Source organism: Nyctibius grandis, chromosome 4 (genome assembly GCF_013368605.1).
Source record: "Nyctibius grandis isolate bNycGra1 chromosome 4, bNycGra1.pri, whole genome shotgun sequence".
Classification (NCBI taxonomy): domain Eukaryota; kingdom Metazoa; phylum Chordata; class Aves; order Nyctibiiformes; family Nyctibiidae; genus Nyctibius; species Nyctibius grandis.
This window is the reverse complement of record NC_090661.1, coordinates 85,944,087-85,963,539: the sequence shown is the minus strand read 5'-3', so window position 1 is coordinate 85,963,539 and position 19,453 is coordinate 85,944,087. Positions and strand designations below refer to the sequence as shown.

Here is a 19,453-nt window from a genome sequence, read left to right as displayed (position 1 = left end):
CTACTCATCTGAGTGATGAGATGATGCCCTATGAGACAGCATATCTCAGCTAGCTTTTACATTGCTGTCAAAAGTAATTAGAGACACAGCCAACTCTGCTGGGACTTGGCCCAGCATCCTTCAGCACATCTGAGCAGCAGCCAAATCAGGACTGGCTTCAGCTTCTTTTTACTCAACTCACCTTCCCCAGGGAATTAACAAAGTACTTCATTTTCCCCTAAGCCCTTCTAGTTCTGCTGTGCTTCCCCATGCCCTGACAGCGCTGCCTTCCCGTCCTGGTTAGAGGCAAAGTCCTTCTTCTGCAGGGTTCATTTGGAGCCGACTGGCAAGGAATCTCCCATTCCTTGTCACAGAGGTGTCTTAGAAGAAAATGGTGCCTTGTGCTATCTTCTTGGTAGTCTGCCACGTCAGCCCCTTTTCACCCCTATCGTTCAGGGCAGTGCTTGTAATTTATCTTGTTATTTGCACGGTGCTGTGGATGCATTTCACAATTCCTTTAATTTGAACCTATATAGTGGTACCCTCACTGTCCCCCTCCCATCCGTTGCCTTTAGGTGACATTATTTCTAATGCATATACAGCTGATTTTATGAACTCACGACTTTGCAGGCTGCTCATTTGCTTATTTTTCTTTAGTAATATAGGTATGTTTTCCTTTATCCTTTTTTTTTTAAGCAATGACTTACTTCTTCAGTCTCACATTTCTCAGTTCGTTCAATATAATTTTTCTATGGCAGACTTTTGATTCTTTAACCTACTTGCTTATTTCTCGCTCATCCCTCCTAAAACACCTCCTTTTGGTTTTCTGTAAAAGTTGGTGTCGTGTTATCTGAAACAGCAAGACTAGCTTTAGGGTCACAAACTTAGGAGAAAAATGGCTTGGGTTTGTCAGTCTAATTTTTGTGCTTTAGCATGCATACATTCAAGCTTTCCCTTGAAACGAGCAGCACAGAGGCAGTTACCTGAAAGCAAACAAGTGTTCACGTTGCCATCCTGCATAAGCTGGCTAGCACAGCGCTTTCTTCCTCCAAACAGACATAACCATACGTCATATTAAGGATAGGAGACAAAGTGACGTGGCCCAGAGCGTGAGGTTCGCAGTAATGTCCAGAGTTAGCACCTCGGCCCTGCCGCAAATGCCATCCCGGCCCCGCTTACCCCACAGCGCTGGCAGAAGCCATCTCGTTAGGGAGCAAGACCACAGCCCGCCTTGTGCTGCCCCATTCCCACCAGGCTCTCCGGCCAACACCCAGTGGAAGGTGCCTGGCCCAGCCCGGGGACTGCCAGGGGGAGCCAGTGTGGCCACAGGCACTCCCAGGCTTGGAAGGCTTCACCCTGGGGGCTGGTGATGGCATCAGGGCTCAGAAGATCACAGTGAGGGTCATCTGGCTGGGGTGTTGAGGCCCTTTCCCTGGGCAGAAAAGGGCTTTCTGCCAGCCTGCGGCCTGCAAATGCTGCAGCTCTTTTGTGGCTAATTTGGTTAACTGAGTAATTGCAGGATTTTGGGCGGGGTGGAAGGAAACCATCACTGGAAGGAGCTTGCAGATGGTTGTGAGGCTGTTCCCTTGAGGTGCTCTGGGAGCATAAAATACAGTCTGGAAGATGAATCATAGACCCACCAGCACATGCCGGTGTGAGATGGCCACCCAGGAGCCCGGGGAGGAAGGAAGGGATTGCTGATGGGCCGCTGGATTTAAGCCATAGTGCTTGGTGCTGGACTTGGCCTTGATGCTTGGCCTTTGGCCATTTCCCAGGGCCAGGGCTGGCTGCTCCAGCAAGTAAGGTGTTGGGGTTGCCTGTGCTCTGTGGTCATGATTGTTTAAAAAGTCATTCACTGAGGACAGAAGCAACAGGGAGCTCACAGCTGGAGACAGGGTTGTGTTAAGAACGCTTATTTAGGTACTGCTGTGTGTGTGCGCGCTTCTCATAGATGCAGTGAGGCCACCTGGTCCCATGCCAGTTTTTTGTGTAATGAGAATGTGCTACGTGTGCTCAGCATATTGTTTTTAAATCTTAATAGCTTCATTTGAAAATCTGTGCATGGCAAACATATTATTACTCCTTGAGCAGGAGCTGTATTGTCTTACATAGAAGATTTGAAATATATTTACTGAGATGTATTTTGTTCGGTTTGCATAACTGAAGACTTACTCTTTGGAAAGAGCGTAACTGAGACAAAAAAGCTATCACTGTTTCTTCCTGCTTCTCCCCCAACCCTCAGGTTATTCCTTCTGTCCCTCTTTGAATTACAACATAATTCTCTGATGAGCTAAAGAGATCATTTCAGCTGTTACCAACCTTTTAATCTTGTAATTAAACCAAGAAGTTTCAAAATTGATTATTCTCTGTAATATGATAACATAAATAATCACCACTTTGAAGGTCAGAACTAGCATTTTGAAATCAGAACCTTCTACCTCTCATCAACAGGCTTAAACACAAAGACATAATTGTGTGTCTTGGATCATTATGCTTACCAAGTGTATGAGTGTTCTTATGTTCTCAGGTTATTTTCATTTGAACAGCACTTTAATAAGCATGTGTAACATGCCTATAGTGCCTCATAGTGATAGTGTTCTATACTGGCTCTAGCGACTAAAGCAAGTGAATGGCGTGGATATTCTGAGGAATTAGTAATGCACTTAATTTTTTTCAGTATTAGTGTGCTGTATGTTTTCTCCACCCACCCATATTTAAATCTTTTGTTATTATGAACAGGAAGTTTTTCAAGGCAGGATCATTAGGGCCTTCCATTAGGGCAGTTGTATTCATGTTTTCCTAATATAGTGGAATTCTTAACCTCACAGGGGCGTTTTAACATCATCACAGCATAAATGACGATAAAATGTGTCTATTAAATGTTTCTGTGATATACCCTACCCATCTGAACTGCTAGTTTGGAGTAAAATTTAATAGGCTGTCAAGATGAATAATAATTGAGAAATATTTTGTCTATGTGTGTATATATGTATTTATATATGTTTTACTACCAAAGGAAACTGAAGCTTTACAAACTGGAGTGCAAAAAAAAAAATTACTTTTTTTTTCCTTCTGCCTTTTCTAGGGTCTTTCTGTAGCTCTGGCAGCAGGTGCTATAAGACCGCTAGTGATGGCTAAGTGTTTTGCTGCTTTATTGCTGAAAGGGGCTGAACCATTCAGACATGAGTCGGCTGATTAGGCCAAACAACACAATAACATATTAGTCAATGTAACAGCAAAAGTGGCCTCCGTTGGAGAAAATGGTAAGAACTGTTTCCGCATTGTGACACAAGTATTTGTCCTATAGGTATATTAGCTGTTTTGTCTGACTGATTCATAGTCATGTAGTGAATAGTGCAGTTAGTTATCAGATGTTTAAGGTACGTGTTGTGAACAGTAAAACTACTGTTTAAAAAATATACAGTCAAAGGTTTTTTTGTGCAAACATATTTATACGAGAAAAGATGTCTACTCTTAAATTGTGTGCCATCTTACTGTTTTTAAGAACAAGTCTGCATAGATGGCTTTTCCGTAGAACTGGTTGCTAAATACAGTTTCTGGGGCATTTGTGATGTGCCCCAGAAAATTAACTCTATCGCAGCCACACGCAGTAGGCTGTCTCACTTTGGGTTGTGATCATGCTGAATCACGAAAACCAGACATTTTTGAGCTACTGGTAATTGTGTAATCGCAAACCTTGACAGGGAATCCACAAGCACGAAGACTGATGGTTGGTATTGATTAAGGGTGTAATATTCTTCCGTCCTAGTCAACGTTACACTGATGTCTCAGGACATACTGTTAGAAATGGCTCTACAGCAGGAATAATAAATTGGATCCTGTACTTAGAGAAATCAATATGAGTTTTGCCACTGTTTTCACATAGCCAGGGTCTTACATCTTAGTTTTCCTATGGATTTCAAGTCTTTATATCCTTTGGACATAAAAATGGATTAGTGTTGTTGATACAGAAGGACAGATACAGTCCAGTAACACTGGAAATGTTACTACCTCAGAAAATGTTTGTTATACGTACTGCTTATATTTCCTGAAGGGTATTTGAACTGTGTATCCAAATTTTGTTTGGTTCCTTGAAATGCACCCCCTCTCTTTTTTTTTTTTTTTTTTTTTTGATTTCTAAACCTATGCCTAAGTTCTGCAAATATGTGCATAACATCTTTTTAGCTCCAAGTCTGGGACTAGGCCTGTTGCCACTTTTTACCATACATGATGTTAATTATTTTCTTCGCACACAGTGTGTTAGCTTGTAACCTCCAGGTTAAGGGCTGGGGATTAATTCCAAATCTTATTAGTAAAACTTTATTTCTCTCCATGTGTTGGTGATTGTTTTTCAATAATCCACAGAGCTGTATAAATACCAACATGGGTAACCGTAATTTAAAGGTAAAATCTCAGGATTGACTTTCCTAAAATGAAACATATGTTTGAGTTTTATTGCAGTTGAGGTTTCAGAAGTTTTATTTTTGTTCCAGACTGCTTGTGAAAATTCTTCATGGTGTAAGAAATTCAAGTTTTAATCCTTGGGATTACTTCTTTGAGAATATTATTTCTTCTTTTGTAGTATTATGTAAAATATAGGCTGTAAATTGCTGTCTAATGGTCCCAGAGTCCTCAGAATAGCCCCAGAAAATTTTACCAAAGACATTCGTTACATTCTCAACTGTTGTTCTCTCATCTTACTAGAAACTTAACAAGATAAATAAATTGGCACATGAAGTCAATATATATCTAGAGTAATGCAATTTTGAAATAGGGAAACTGGCCAAGATATATTTAGATATATATCAGATAGATAGCTGATAGCTGAAGAAACGGGAAGATTTCCACTAAAGGGGTGTGTGTGTACATATATATATATATATAAAGTTCTGTGTAGAAGCCATAAGACTGGACACTTCTGTGTCTCAAAAAAACAAGGTGCCTCAAAAAGATCTTGTTCAAGAGCAAGAAGCTTACTGGTCATGTAACATGGGCTAAATCCAAGGATCAGATTATGTTACAGTGTAGCCATTACAGTATTTCAGTGTAGTATTACTCATCTTTCTGGCTCAGAGATGCAAGACAGAGCTTCTTTTATTCTTGGCAAGTGTCAACTCTGTCTCGACCTCAGAAACTAGTGCTGTTCTCTGACACTATGTACCATTCCTTGGAATGTCATCATGGATGGTCGGGTGTTGGTCTCTTCTCCCAAGTAACAAGCGATAGGACAAGAGGAAATGGCCTCAAGTTGTGCCAGAGGAGGTTTAGATGGGATGTTAGGAAAAGTTTCTTCACCAAAAGGGTTGTCAAGCATTGGATCAGTCTGCCCAGGGAAGTGGTGGAGTCACCATCCCTAGAGGTATTTAAAAGACATAGATGTGGTGCTTAGGGACATGGTTTAGTGGTGGACTTGGCAGTGCTAGCTTAACAGTTGGACTTGATGGTTGTAAAGGTCTTTTCCAACCAAAATGATTCTATAGCTTTGGGCACACAGGGCTTCTCCTTGAACTCACGTGAAGATGCAGCTGGAGTGGGATAGTCACACCACTGACCTTCAGATGTTTTAACTTGGGTTTCCTGTAGAGCCAGTGAAGAGAAATGCTCAGAATAGTTTCAGGCCTGAGTTAAATGCTTGTTCTGGAAGTGCAGTTATGGTATAGCTAAGCAATATAACCATAACCTGAATAGCCCTCTGGAGGAACCTTGCTTTCTTCACTAGCCTCTTAGTAGATATTAATTTTGATATGTAAACTATTGGGTGACACAGTTATCCTACAGCATGATAAAAGGGCAAGGAATGAACATTTAGAAAACAAATTTCTTAACCAGTGACTTACCTTTAAAGAACTTGAAAGTAATGGCTCTTTGACAGTAGTGCATGGCCCAGGGCATTTCCTGTTTTGGTCTGAGCTTGCCTGTTGTTTTTTTTTTAAAGCATTTCAGGCTGGACATTGCCCATCCTGTAGGAAGAAAACAAGGTAGGGAGCTTAATACATGCTAGACAACTGCCCTGCATAGAATGAAGTCATACTCTTGACAAGAAGGGCCTGTATTTATGCCATTCAATCAGACTGCACTGCTCTTTGCAGTCCTTGAAGAGAAAGAGTCTTCTTCCCTGAAAGTGGACCAGCAGATGAAAGATGATGAAGACTCACAAAGTCTCAGTTGCTTCTCAAGGAGTAGATTATTGAGCAGCTTATTTTTTAAACACATTCTTAAACCATTATTTTCAGCCAAATCAGCAAGTAGATCTACATGGCCAAATAGGTGCTGGGACAGCAGAAAAGCAGGTAGAAATGCTCGTGGGACAAAAGGGCAGGGCTGCTTCGCTTCTGTTAGGCAGTCTTAGATTGGCTAAATTGCTTGTGAAGTTGCATCTTTGGCAGTTCTTCAGCAAGGAGTAAAATATGCTGATGGCTGGCTGGATTGCAGCCTTTGGGCATATCCAGACTTGCAGAGTTAGAGTATTTCCAAATGTAGTTCAATATATAGTTCTCAATTTGATGCTGCCCTGCCTGATGTTGTCACAACATGCTGCAGCCAAGGATAAGCAGAGTTTTTAAAGAGGCCAGGCTTCCTTACTGAAAGTTTTCTTACAGCTGAAATCTGAAGAAACTGAAAGGTTTCCACTGAAATGATATTACCAAGCACTGGCTGATCTGACCCTCTGTAGTCAGAATAAACCCTATTTTGTAAAAACTGAGATGTAAACAGCAAAAATCCATTGTTAGTAATTCAGTTTTGTGTATCTGAATTTCCCTTTGCTGTTTCAACAGATTATAGGATCTGAATGCAGTTCCAGTCAGGTGCTTTTGTATAGTGCTGCCAAGTACTCTCATGCTACCACGCTTCATCATATATGTGGGTGCACTGAGGAACACACACACATTTATAAAGCACCATAAGATCTTTCTGGGTGAATGGCATAATAAAATGAAGATAATTATTCCAACAATTAATCCAAATATTCTATATAAAGCAGATTTTGGCATTGTGAAAGGAACCAGAACATGCAACAATTTTGGAGTAAGGGAGGAATCTTTTTATTTTAAGGATAATATCAGTATAAAGTTAGAAATTACTCATGCTCTAACTAATTTCTAACTGAGTGACTCATGCTCTCAGCAGATTAATTATCCAAGACAAGTGACTCAGAAATAGATGCTATAGTTTTATTATTGTTTTAATCAGATGGCTACTGCTGTTACAAATAAACATGAGGTTCAGGTATAACAAATGTAGCTATACCCTGCAAATTATGCCACAGTGCTGCTGGAGGTTGTGTTACACATGCCAAAGTTTTTTATCTGATGTTTTGTTTTCAGTTTTAGGTGGATGATGTAGCTAGCTATGGGTATCTAAAGCAGCCGTGGCCACCAAGAATATCAGCAGTGAATTTGGGCAAGGAGAATCTAATGTGGTATGTATTTGTTTCCATCCAGGAACTGTGACTTATTAAAGCCTCGTCATAGGAACATTCCTATGAATAAACTTTTAACTTCAGAATTCTTAATACATTGTTTGATGAATATTATTGAGAACATTGATATGGGGATGATGGGAAGATCCATGCCATCTTTGCCTGGGATGGATATAATACCATATTGTTGGCTGTAACCCTCTCTTCCTGTTCTGTTTCTTTTTCTCTCCCTGCCCTCCCCTCTCCTCCTTGGCTGCAGTTTGTAAGGAGGTATCACAATGCAGGTCTGATCTGATGAAACCACAACTAATGCCGATGCCTGCCTATGATGGGAAGAGAACACAGTCCACAAACTTGGGATTGCTGGCCTCTTATTAGGCAAGTCTGTTGCTCATCTTCCCCTTGCCCCCCAGGTTCCCTTTGTTCTTGTCCTTCCTCTATCATTAACTCATATCGAAGAAGTTCAGTGTCACTGGTTGCTGGGAACCCAATTTCATTTGGCTATACATGCAGTCTTCCCTGAAGAAGTCAGATGTTACCTCCATGTTGTACATTCATCATACAATGAAAATATGGAACACAAATTTATTGTAATAGTTCTGAATTATTTTCAGCTTAATTAATGAAGAGGAAAGTTTGGCACATTTTAGTGAGATGTTCATGTTTCTCAGCTATGATTCTTAAACTGGGACTTTAAGTTTCTAATGACATCAGAAATTATTCATGATCATTGCAGATACCTGTACATCCTTATTCTTAAAAAGCAGGCCATTTGCTAGTATAGCTGAAATTATTCCTGTACTGAGACAGGAGAATGTTTTAAGAAAACTGCATTGAATAGTAGTTTTATTTTGTTCAGTTGTAAATTTAGTAGACAACAGAACGAATAACTATTGACGTAGAGAATAACACAAATTATGTCAAACAAGGATTTCAAACAGCGTCTTTTGAGGTCAGTAACCTGTGTGCCTAGAACTTTGATCACAGAGGTAACGGCCAAATGACATAACTTACATGGACGTACATGCAGTGATAGATAGGTAGCTTTTCACTGAATTTTACAAGCAGAACAGCAAAATGTCAGTGAAGTGCAAATGTATGTTTCCAGTAGGCTCAAGGAGCTTCAACAAAGGAAGCTAATATTGATGAGTTAATTTGCTGAAACTGCAAGTAAGGGGTTTTGGTTTTTTGTTTTTTAAACCAAAATGGATCCTGTTTTCAATAAGCAGCGTAAAGGCGGAGTCTTTCCAGGGCCCTGCCATATGAAGTGGAAGACAGCATGTTCTGTCTGATGAAATGTAAGTTTGGCTGCTAATCAGCCAGTCCAAAGCAGTGCTAGATTAATAGCCAATTTTGCTGAAAATACAACTTCTGGGGAACTGAAGAAGTTTCTTGAATCTATGACTGGCTGAGAAAAATGGGAATTCCTTTTAAGAAAATTAAGATGTTCTGATGTTTTTCAAACAGAAGTCTTTCAGATTTCCATTTCAGCACTGACCCTGCCTAGGCAAATGAGTTAAAAATCTGCAAATGACTCCGGAATACTGCAATGAAATTTTCCAGCTGGGGGGCATGGTTATTTTAATTTCCATTTTGGGTCAAACTGATCCAAATACGGGTTTTGGTTTGGAAGTGAGACCTGTCTGCAGGTCCTTTCTTAGCTCTCTCACTTTTTGTTTTAGCATTGTTACTTTTGTTTCTTTAAATGGGAAGTGAGAAGAGCAGTTTTTCACAGTTTGTGAAGTGTCTGAAGATCTGTGGGTACAGAGCACTACATAAGTGCAAAGTATTTAAATTAAGAACTATGTAATGTCTTTGTTTTTCTTTATGCCTGTCTGTGCTGTGACTGAAATCGATCTGCTTATAATCAAATTTAAAATTGGTTGGTGAACAGGGGTGGAAAATTGGGGTTGGTTTTTTTATTTTAACCACTGACTTTCTAGTTCTCTGAAACTAGAGTTCTGCCTGATTTCCCTCTGCAGGAGGGACCTCTCTTTTTTTTTTTTTTTTTTTAAATATATTTTCATTGATTAGGTAGTCTTTGCTAATCCTGTGAAAACAGTCATGATTTCTCAATCCAGTGCTGTTTGCATTTGCCTCAAAACCTGAGACTGAGACTGTGGACTAGTTTGGAAGAAGGAAAATAAAAGCTCTGTGTCCTTTCTACCCTCTGATGGACACTGTTCCCTCCTGGGTTAGAGGAGTAAGCCAGTTTTGTCTGCATTAGAGGTATGTGTGTCTAGCTAGAATAGAGGCATGTATGTTTCTTAGACCCTTTCAGGTTAATCATTGATTCAAAGAACTTGTTTTGATGACCCAGGTGGTCTCTTTGAGTCTTAAATTCCCATTAGACCAAGTGTGTGTTTGTATTAGTTATGTTTTGTTACAAGAAAACAAATATTTTGGTGGCACTAAGATACCTGCAGTGAAATGCAAGTTGCCTTCTGTGCAGGAGAGACCCTGGAAGTTACTTTCTATTGTGTTTTTTTTTCACAGTGTGTCTAATGAGAAGACAGAAGTCTGTGATTATAGTTGTGTTTTTCTTTTTTTTGTGTGTACATAGTTTGTATTGGCCTTGTGAAAACCTGAAAGCTCTAAATTGGCCTCTTAAACAAAATGAAATGCTTTGCACAGAACAGACTATTCACTGTAATATTTACTCTGAAAGGTCAGCAGTCCCAGAAATATCAGAGGATGTAACTATGGCAAACCAACCCAATGTTAGCATAATGTTTGGTTGTTTCCCTTCTTTGTTACTAGGTAGTTGGAGCCTTTAGGAACAAATTTGTCATTTATAGCACAGCCCTTTCCTACACAAGACTCTCATTCTTTGCAAAAATGGCTAAAAAAGATATTTAAAAAAAGACTGGCATTTGAGTTTTATTGTCTGTGGTTTCATCTTAATCTCACAAGGACATATTAAATGTTTTCTCGGCATCAAAAACCTAAACAAATCTTTGGTTTATGAAGAAAAAGCAAAGTCATATTGTTCAAGTACTAAAGTTTTAACTCCAGATTAGTTGTGGTGTTTGGACTTAACCCTGTGCTTAAATGCTCATTCAGACATACACTTCCCTGCTACTGAAGGTAGTTGAGGAGAAATACCAAAGGTGTGGTGTGTTTCTGTTTTACACTGATTCCCATCTGTGGACTAGTTTGGAAGAAAGAAAATAAAAGCTCTGTGTCCTTTCTACCCTCTGATGGACACTGTGTGTTCCCTCCTGGGTTAGAGGAGTAAGCCAGTTTTGTCTGCATTGGAGGTATGTGTGTCTAGCTAGAATAGTTCAGAGAGATGCCTTTTTTTCCTCTTCCACATACAGGCAAAGAAAGTCTGGTTCCCTGTTGTTACCTGATTCGTAATCATTAATATCCATGGGAATTTCATGTCAGCATTTAAGCTCTGGGAATACAGACCAATGCAAGTGAAAAAAACCTCTGTGCAGCTGCATATTGATAGGAGAACCAGTTTCTCATCCTCTTCAGATGTGGCAGTGTTCAATGAGGAAAAGAGCCTTTTGTAGTTGTCAGCCGTTCTGTTGTTTTTCAAAGTGCTTGTTTTGAAACTGTCACTTCCCTCCTGATGGCATTATGAAGGACCATATGAAAATGCTGAGTTGAAAAGAAAGTGAAGACATTCAGCCAAGCAAAACCAGTATGTATACATACATGATGGTAATTGTCTATGGGGGAGCAGTCAGGAGCAAAGGCCATTGTTTTGTCTACCCAAATGCTCTGCCAGTTGTTACAATAATTTTTTTATGATGATGAACAGTATTTCTCAATCAGTGGGTTGTGAACTTGCGTATTTTCCAGTTACATTTTGTATATTTAAGTTTGATAGTTAAAGATAAGCAGCAGTACACTGAGCCAAATACTTCGGTATGAGATAGAGTGGATGGGGGCAAAGGAGAGTGTATTTGAAATGAGATTTTTAGCTTTTTTACATACCTAATAGTTTGAATGCATTACCTGGCTGTTCGTTTTTTACAAAGTCTCTGCAGAATAGAAACTACGGCATGAAGAAAAGATGATTCACATCCAACACCTACTTCACCTTCAGTGGCTTGTACTCCTAAGCAATAATCAAGGACTAGATTTTAAATGTTTACTGATTTGGGGAGTTTTATTTTAAATGTCTGAACTAAGGCACTGAAGGTTTTTGTTTCCTATAAAAGAAGGGCACCAACAGCTCTGCCAGGGATCAGTTAAAGTTGTGGCGAGTAAATGCACTTTCAAATTAAGTTGTATTGTCTAGTTGGACACAGAGAAACAGATGTATTGGCAGGGAAGCCTTTAGAAGGAAAAGGTTCTCACTGTTTTGTGATTGCTGCATGCTTTTTTTCAGTTGGGATGAAAGATGACAACCACAATCTCTAACTTCATCTCAGAACTGCCAGAGGATAACTGTAGAAACCACTTGGGCCACTGCAAAGTCTGGCCACAGGGATGGGCAGGCTGGTAAGACCATACTACACCTATGTACTCTCCTGACTGTTATTCCCTAGTTTTGGCTGTTGTTGTTAGATATGTAAGTCATGTTCTAGTCCAGACAACTTTTTCCAGGTAGCATTCATACTGCCTTGCCTGGACACTCAGCTTGGGGCTTGGGCCAGGAGATCTATCTATGCCCTGTTTGTCATCAATGAAGTGAAAGAACATTCCTCCTGAGGGCTGTTCAGACTGCCAAAGCTAAGTTCCTGCTTAGACAAGAGTCCCTTTCTCCATCTTTCTCTCCCTTGATGAAGGTGAAGGGTAGATGAGCTTCAGCTCTGTGCAGGGGAACAGGGGTTTTCTTCATTAAATCAACAGGCTTTGTTTAAGTGCCAGAGAAGGTGTAATTGAAAGGAGCCTGTACCAGGAGGTGGGTGGGGAGGGAAGGAACTGATGGTCTCAATATAATCTTTCTTGGCCTCAATCTGGCAAAGATTTAGGCATATGACTAAATTTATGCCCTTCACTTCCTCTGTCATCTGCCATCAGTTTCCCCTCTCAGATATATTAGTGTTTGGGGAAAGCAGAATTCTCGTGCTAGCTAGCTGTTGTCATAGTAAGGCTTAGCTTTCCTGTGATCACACTGATAATACTAGAGCCCTTTGGGTCCCTTTTTAAATACTCTGTCATTGCATTTTCCAGATAAGAATTCTACACAGTTTTAGAGCTGTTTTGTCCCATTTGATTTGCACATCTATCATTTGTCATTATATAGTTATGTTTGACTGTTAGTCTTCTAACCCTGCAATTTAAAGTAAGGGAAAAAGAGCATTAAAATATATTTTAAACGTGTCTACTGAAGGTCCTGCATACGCCAAAGAAGTATGGGATTTTTTTCCCAGTTCTGAAGATAAATTAGGAGGAAATACTGGACTCCTAGACTTGGCACTTTCCTTTTGATATGTGTGATATGTGAATATACCTAAAGCAAATCAACAACATCTGATTTTTTGCAACGAATGTTCTTAATATTTTTATGTTAATTTATTAAGCTGTACTGTATTTGCTTTATTTTCAAAGGGATAAAATTGAATAAGAACTAGTATGACTTTCCTGTAACATAGAAACAGGATAAACATAGAAGTAACCTGAATGGAAATAAAAACAGGAATGGCAGGGTGCCAGCAACCCCTTGAACAGAAATCTGCAGGCAGCTATGCCAGAAGTCTGTTTCATTACACTCTTTGCACTGTATAATACAGTTTGTGTAATTTGAGAAGATGTGTGCATGCTCCTCATTACCACTTCTCTCCAAAATATGACCAAAGCTCTGTAGGTGGCTGGCTTTGCATTAGAATAACACTGCTGGTGCTCTGTAAGATTTTTTTTTTTTTGGTTCTTGGGTAATGGGTTTACATGTGGATGGCACCTGCTTGATGCTTATTTTAGCTTAATCTCAGACCAGGGATATGGGAGCCCCACAGAATAAGGGAGGAGGAGCTAATCCGCATAGGTACCTAAAAATTTCAGGCGAGGTTGCCTGATGATAACATATCTGAAAGGGTGGGGATTCTGGGTTTTGGTTTTGGTTTTTTTTTTTCATTCCATTGGCTTTGAAACTGTAAGGGCTGGAGCACAGCACTTTTGATCCTGTGGCAGAGTATCTGAGCCACAAAGTAGCTGACTCATAGAATTAGAGAATTGAAGCCTGGCTCTCTGTATTTATAAACAAATAAATGGAGGTGATAGAAAGCTGGGTGTCTGAAGTGCAGGCCGGTATGGAATAATCCACGAAGTGTTTGCCGTGCAAATGTGTAATATGCAGTGAGTCAGTATAGCAGACTTGTTCACTGTTCTGAGTCCATTTGTGTCCTGGATTCTTCCGCATGCTATGTGTTTGTAGTCCTTTTCCCACCAGATTGCTGGTTTACAGTGAAATATATAGGAAAATATTTAAAAATAAACCAGTAGTTTCTACCTACTCCAGTTCAGAAAGACAGAAATACTGAGTAAAGGTTAATATTGAAAGAACTGGAAGTATCCTCGATTTTGTTTGTCAATATTGCACTTCTATGTTGATTGTTGTCTTGCAAGTTAGACTGAAAACTGAAGTGGCTCACAGGGTTTGTTTAGAAAGTTAGGATAAAAAGAAGGGGAAAAATTTACTTGGGTTGCACCAAGGCGTTAGAAATTGAACCTGTAACACATGCCATGACTTCATTGATGGATGTTGTACATTCCACCGAGTTCTTGATTTGCATCAACTTAAATATATATATAGAATATACAGAAATTAATATAAAGAGATGTAGAGTAGGCAGTAACATACTGAATGTGTATATGTGGTATGAAGGCAAGAGTGTAGTACCTCTTAAAAACAATACCTGCTTTCAGCCAGTTGTGCTGTGATGCGTTGTCTCATAAATAGTATGGATAAAAAAAACAGCAGACAGCAGGTCTTGAGCCAACTGCTCAACTCTGAGTGTAGCAGGACAGTTTATTTCTACTTTTTGTCCTGTTTTGAGGAGGTGACATTATCACTTCTGTCATATTTCTTCTGGATTGTGTTTTCTAAGACCTTCCAGATTTTTAAATACTAAGTATAATGTGAGACCTTCATGTCACCAATTTGGCCCCTGTGCAGAGTGTTAGAAGAGCACAGGCTGTCTGCATCACTACAACAGGCAATGAGTTGATGAAATGTGGTGGTATGGTTCTACCTGTGGCTCACAGCTGATGCAGAATAGGATGAACAGTTCATCTGCTCCCAGTTTCAACTTTATTAATGCAAAAGGCTCAGGTCTTTTTCCCCTGAATGCCAAATGGATTGCATGGTAGTTTGCCTGTGCCCAAAATAAGCAATGCTGTATGCACCCGAGGACACGAGATTCCTTCATATTAAACCCTTACAGGTGATAACATAATACATTAAATATACTCTAATTTTATTCCCTTTGTCTCAGTTTACATTGCAGAAGAGCTAAAGAATTCTGAAATCAAAACTGACGAGGGTACGAAAAACCTTTCTAAAAACTCATTCCAAAATTAAACAAGTGTAAACAAAAATAATATGAAAAAGGGAAACTTGCACACTTAGAAGTGAATCTGCCCTGGTACATAAAACTTGTTAATAGATTTGGACAACCTTTAACATTTCTCCATTTTTATATTTTCTCCAGCATTATTTGAGGTGACCTTTGTTGTTGTTATATGCCATTGGTCTATACTGCCCCTGAACTTGTCAGTGATTTGGATCATATCCTAACAGTATTTTCCCAACCTACTTCTATTCAGCACAATCTAGTCCCCTTCTATTCCTGAGCATAATTGTGCAATATTTACAGCAAAATATTAGGGAAATAAAAAAGAAAATAAAAGATTGGAAGGAACCTCAGAAAGGTGTCTAGGCTATGCCTTCTCCTTGCTCTAAGTCAGGATCAGCTCTACCTAGATTGTTCCTCATAGATATTTAACTTTTCCTAAAATCTTGCAGCAACGAACAGTTGAATCTTCCGATGCAGTCCCATAGTTGTGTAACTTCATTCTAGGAAATGTCTGCCTCAAGTCTAAAGTGAATTTCCCTTACTGCAGTTATTGCTTATGAATTCTTTCTTGTTTCTCGGCAACTGTGATGTATTTCCTTTGCTGTTACCTGTTCCAGAATTGAATATACCTTCAAATCTTTCATTTCCTAGACTAAAACTTGATGTTTTCATTTAATCCTTTATTAGTTATTCCAGAAGTTCAGTGCCTAAAATTGGTTACAGTACTTGAAACAGGTACTGTATTCCATTGCAGAGTCAGATGGACTGCTATCCTACCACAAGGAAATGTGAGCGTGCAATTAAAGGTGGTTTTGCTTTTGTTGGAGTAAGGTAAAAAGCTGACACCCTTCGGCTGCGATTATGGTAGCTGCCCATGTGTCTGCTCCCAGTTACGCTGCAATGGCAGAGAAAAACAAGATTGCAGGAATGGTCCCCTGTTCTGGTTGGTTGTACGTGCAGTCATTTTCTGTGTCAGGGATGGAAAAGGGGACAACCATTGCCAACTGGGGACAGTAGCAGCAAGGATTCCTCAGGCCCTGAGAGGTCTGAATTAACAAGGAAAGTTCAAGAAGTGTAACCACCCAGCTGCCTGGAACTGCCAACAAGTGGTATGAGGGTCCCTGCCAGTCCAGGCAGCAGCCTCTGGTTTTTAGGTTAAATGTAATTCAGTAAGTTAGGGAGTTCTCAAAGAATTTCCCAGTTTTGGAAGCACTACAGCTCCTTCTAGCAGTAAATGTATATAGGCTGCTTGCCTTCCTGCCCCCTTCAGGGCAGTTGCTTTTGGGCTGGCAATTACAGCAGCTGCTTATGCATTAGGATGAGGAAAATTTGGCGTGTGTTAATCATCTTCAGAACACTGGTTACTGGTTTTTAGGAAGAAAATTTTACTTGTTCTTTGTTCTCAGATACTCTTTCTTCATTTCCCCAACTTCATGTGCATGTGTTTTCTGTGGCTTGCTCCCAGTTACCTAAACAATGTTCTGGTCCCAGCCAAGGTGTGGAGAGAATGCCATGTTACCTCTCATGAAGCAATTTCTTAATACAATATCCCTTTCTGGAGGCAGTTGGAGTAACTCTTCATTCTTTGTAGGTGTTTCACAGTGGAGGGCCTGTGTCCTGTACTAATTTTAGGTATTAAGGAGGAGTCATGATGTGACCTGCTTTTACTTCAAGGACAATCATCCATGTAGTGACTGGCAGTTTGTATAAAGAAATGACCTTCATGTGCAGAGTGAAACTCAGTGTTTCAAGTATACAGGACATTGCAGCACAGTTCACCCAGTTTTTATTTTATGTCCACTTGATATTTAATATGTTTCATTCAGAAAATGTGTTTTCACACTTGGATGTCTCCGTGGTCAGAGGGTAAATCACAGTCCCAAGATTATTAGTGCTGCGCAGGGAAAGCCAGATACTAAAAAAGCATGAGGTCAAACACATTCAAGGTCACACCAGTCCCTCTAAGCTGTTGAGGAAACACGTGACAACACAGACAAAAACTTGAACGTTGATGGTGATACACAAATAACGTTATGTGAGGTACAGGGCACACCTGGGATCACGCACACACAGGCCTCCAAGACATCGATACCCGAGTCACACGAGTGTGCCTGTGGATACCCTGAAGGGAAAATGACACCGCAGGCGTGCCCGGTGTGCGCCAGCCAGCAGGGTCACGGGAGCAAAGTCACACTGAAACGGCACCGGGTGCCTGCTTCCAGTGTGACCGCGCATCGTTCGAGGGGGGGCGACGGGGAGGGGGCCCGCCCCAGGATCCCCGTTCCGGCGCGCTCCCGGGGCTGCCCGCGGAGCCCCGCAGGTGCCGGGCGCGGCGCCCGGGAACGCGCACGTTCGCCGGGGGCGGGGGTCGCCGCGTCCCCGGCGGAGGGCGGTGGCCGCCCTTCTGCAGCGCGCTGCGGCCAGGACGCCTGCGCCGTGCGCCGCCGCCGCCGGCGTGGGGGCGGGCGCCGCATCCCCAGTGCACGGAGCTGCGGGCACGGGCGCCGGCATGAGCGGAGGCTCCGCCGCGCCCAGCCGGAGCTGAGCTGAGAGACAAAGGGGAGAGTCTGCCGCCATGGGGGAGCAGCTCCACGCCCAGCCCGCCGCCCCGGCGGGGCCGCCACCGGCCGCCGCCTCCTGCTCGCTGCTCGGCGGGCTGCTGCAGAACGGCTTCCACCCCGCGAGCCAGCCGCTGAGCAACGGCGGCTGCGGGGAGGCGCCGCACCCGCTGCTGCTCCGCCCGGAGCTGCCGCCGCTCAGCCACGGCTCCCCGGCCAAGAAATGCAGGCTGCGCCGGAGGATGGACTCGGGCCGGCGGCACAGGCCACGTAAGTGACGAGCGCGGCGGGCGCAGCGCGGCGGCACTGCGGGGCGGCGCTGGCTCGGCGGCCCGGCCCCCGCCGTGCGGCGCTGCCGCAGCCCGGCCCGGCGGGCCTCGCCATCGGCCCGGTGTCAGGCGGCCGCGGGTCCTGCGCCGCCTTCCCTGCAGAGCGCCGCCCGGCCGGGGCTGGCGGCCGCCCGGCTCCCGCGCCGCGGGCGTTCCTCCGGTGGGCCGGGCAGGCGGAGCGAGGGCCCCCGCTGCCGGCCAATGCGGCGGCGGCGCCCGGGCACGGCCCCGCTGCCGCGTGGGCCGGGCCCGCCCTGCGCCAATGGGGCGGCGGCGGGCGGGGAGCGGCGGCCCGACACAAACGCGGGCGGGCGGCGGGCGCCAGCTTTGCGCCGCGCAGTGCTCCGCGTCGGGCGGCGGCCAGGGTCCCGCCGGCCTCCGCCGCTTCCCAGACGCGCCCATGAAGCTCATAGAGCCCAAGCAGCGCTGTAAGTAGTGCCCGGCCGGGGGTGGACCTGGGTGCTCTTGTGATTGGGAATGCTTTGCGGTCTCAGTACGTGCTACTTCCCCAGTGTTAGAATTAAGAAAAAAAGTAGTCCTGGGAGCTGAGTGCAAATTATTCTGACTGGAGAGGGGAAAAAAAAAAAAGTATCTTGCAAACACGATGAATTTGTAATGTGCTTCCTATGAGCATTGCCTGTGGCTTTTGGTTAGTTGGTTTGGGAGGTGTTAGGGAGCTAGCTGTCTACTTCATGTTTTGTTTTAAGGCTGTGAGTCTCAGACATTCATATTTGTAATGTATTTAATTGTATAAGGTTTGTTGATTAATGGTATGTCTTACTTGATTATAGCTAACTTCTTATACGAGGTATGGAGCTATTGAGTAATTCCATGGTAAACTCTACAAGTAAAACAATCCAATGTAAAAAGTACTCTTTTTCTTTGCACTCTCACTTCACTAGCCCTTCACAGAAAGCCAGTAAATGTTTGCTGCTTTGTTAAAAGTTTGGCATGTTCCGAAAGGGATAGTCAGGATCACAGCTATCCACTGACAAAACTTAAAGATGTTTCTACTCAGTAGGAAGTAGTGTGCATTCAGCTACTCTGGATTTTTTTTTTCTTTCTTTTGAAATGAATACTTAAACTTTTCTGTATAAACAGAACAAAATAGTCAGAAGGAACCTCAGAGCTGCAGCTTTCACAGGGCTACTTATTAGCTGGTGCCTTCTCCCACTGTTTGAATGCTTTTGCTTTGCTACACATACCACTTTCCCTTAGAATGTTCTCTGTATTGATTAATCATGTAGTGCTTACTGTACCTGTTGATAGTTAATTTGGTCTTCTACCAAATTTAACATATTGGTGACTAAATCATTCTCTGTCACAGGCTGGTTTTGTGGTCTTTGTCCAGCTTCATGTTTTCATTCAGGAGCAAAAACTGGCAGAACTTGGACTAACTTACATTTGGATTTGGTGTAACTAAGAAGAGTCAGCACTTGCATATCAACCTTCATAATATTAAAAACTATTTTGAAGCAAAGAATAAGGTGTTTAGGGATTCGTGTCTCTTGAATAAGAAAGAATGGGGAATTTGGAATTTCTCTTCCACCTTGAGGGGGAAAAAGAGCCCATCAAAGTAAAGAGCATAGGTGACTGGCTATATTGCCTGAGCTGTGTGACAACCAAGTCTTCGGTTGTGGGATTTTAATGAGATGAGGCTTTAATGAAAACAGCAGGTGAGGGAAGTGCTTT

The 19,453-nt window shown here is 42.3% G+C and overlaps 1 protein-coding gene across 10 annotated transcripts in view; it reads left to right on the top strand.

Annotated features, from left to right (window-relative positions):
- The window catches only part of PANK1 (pantothenate kinase 1), a 47,511-nt gene that overhangs the window by 1,968 nt on the left and 26,090 nt on the right, over window positions 1–19,453 (top strand). The window contains exons 2-6 of one of the 10 annotated variants that reach the window (XR_011047953.1): window positions 3,065–3,242; window positions 7,305–7,399; window positions 7,659–11,051; window positions 11,745–11,857; window positions 12,693–13,861. Coding sequence is in view for 2 of the 10 variants with exons in the window: in XM_068398183.1 (XP_068254284.1) it covers window positions 17,450–17,702 (253 nt within the window). In the remaining 8 variants the exon portion in view is untranslated. Of the gene's footprint in view, window positions 1–3,064; window positions 3,243–7,304; window positions 7,400–7,658; window positions 11,052–11,744; window positions 11,858–11,962; window positions 13,862–17,331; window positions 17,703–18,107; window positions 18,190–19,453 lie in introns of those variants that run through there. The other 9 variants (XR_011047952.1, XM_068398191.1, XM_068398186.1 and 6 more) reach the window with 9 other exon arrangements.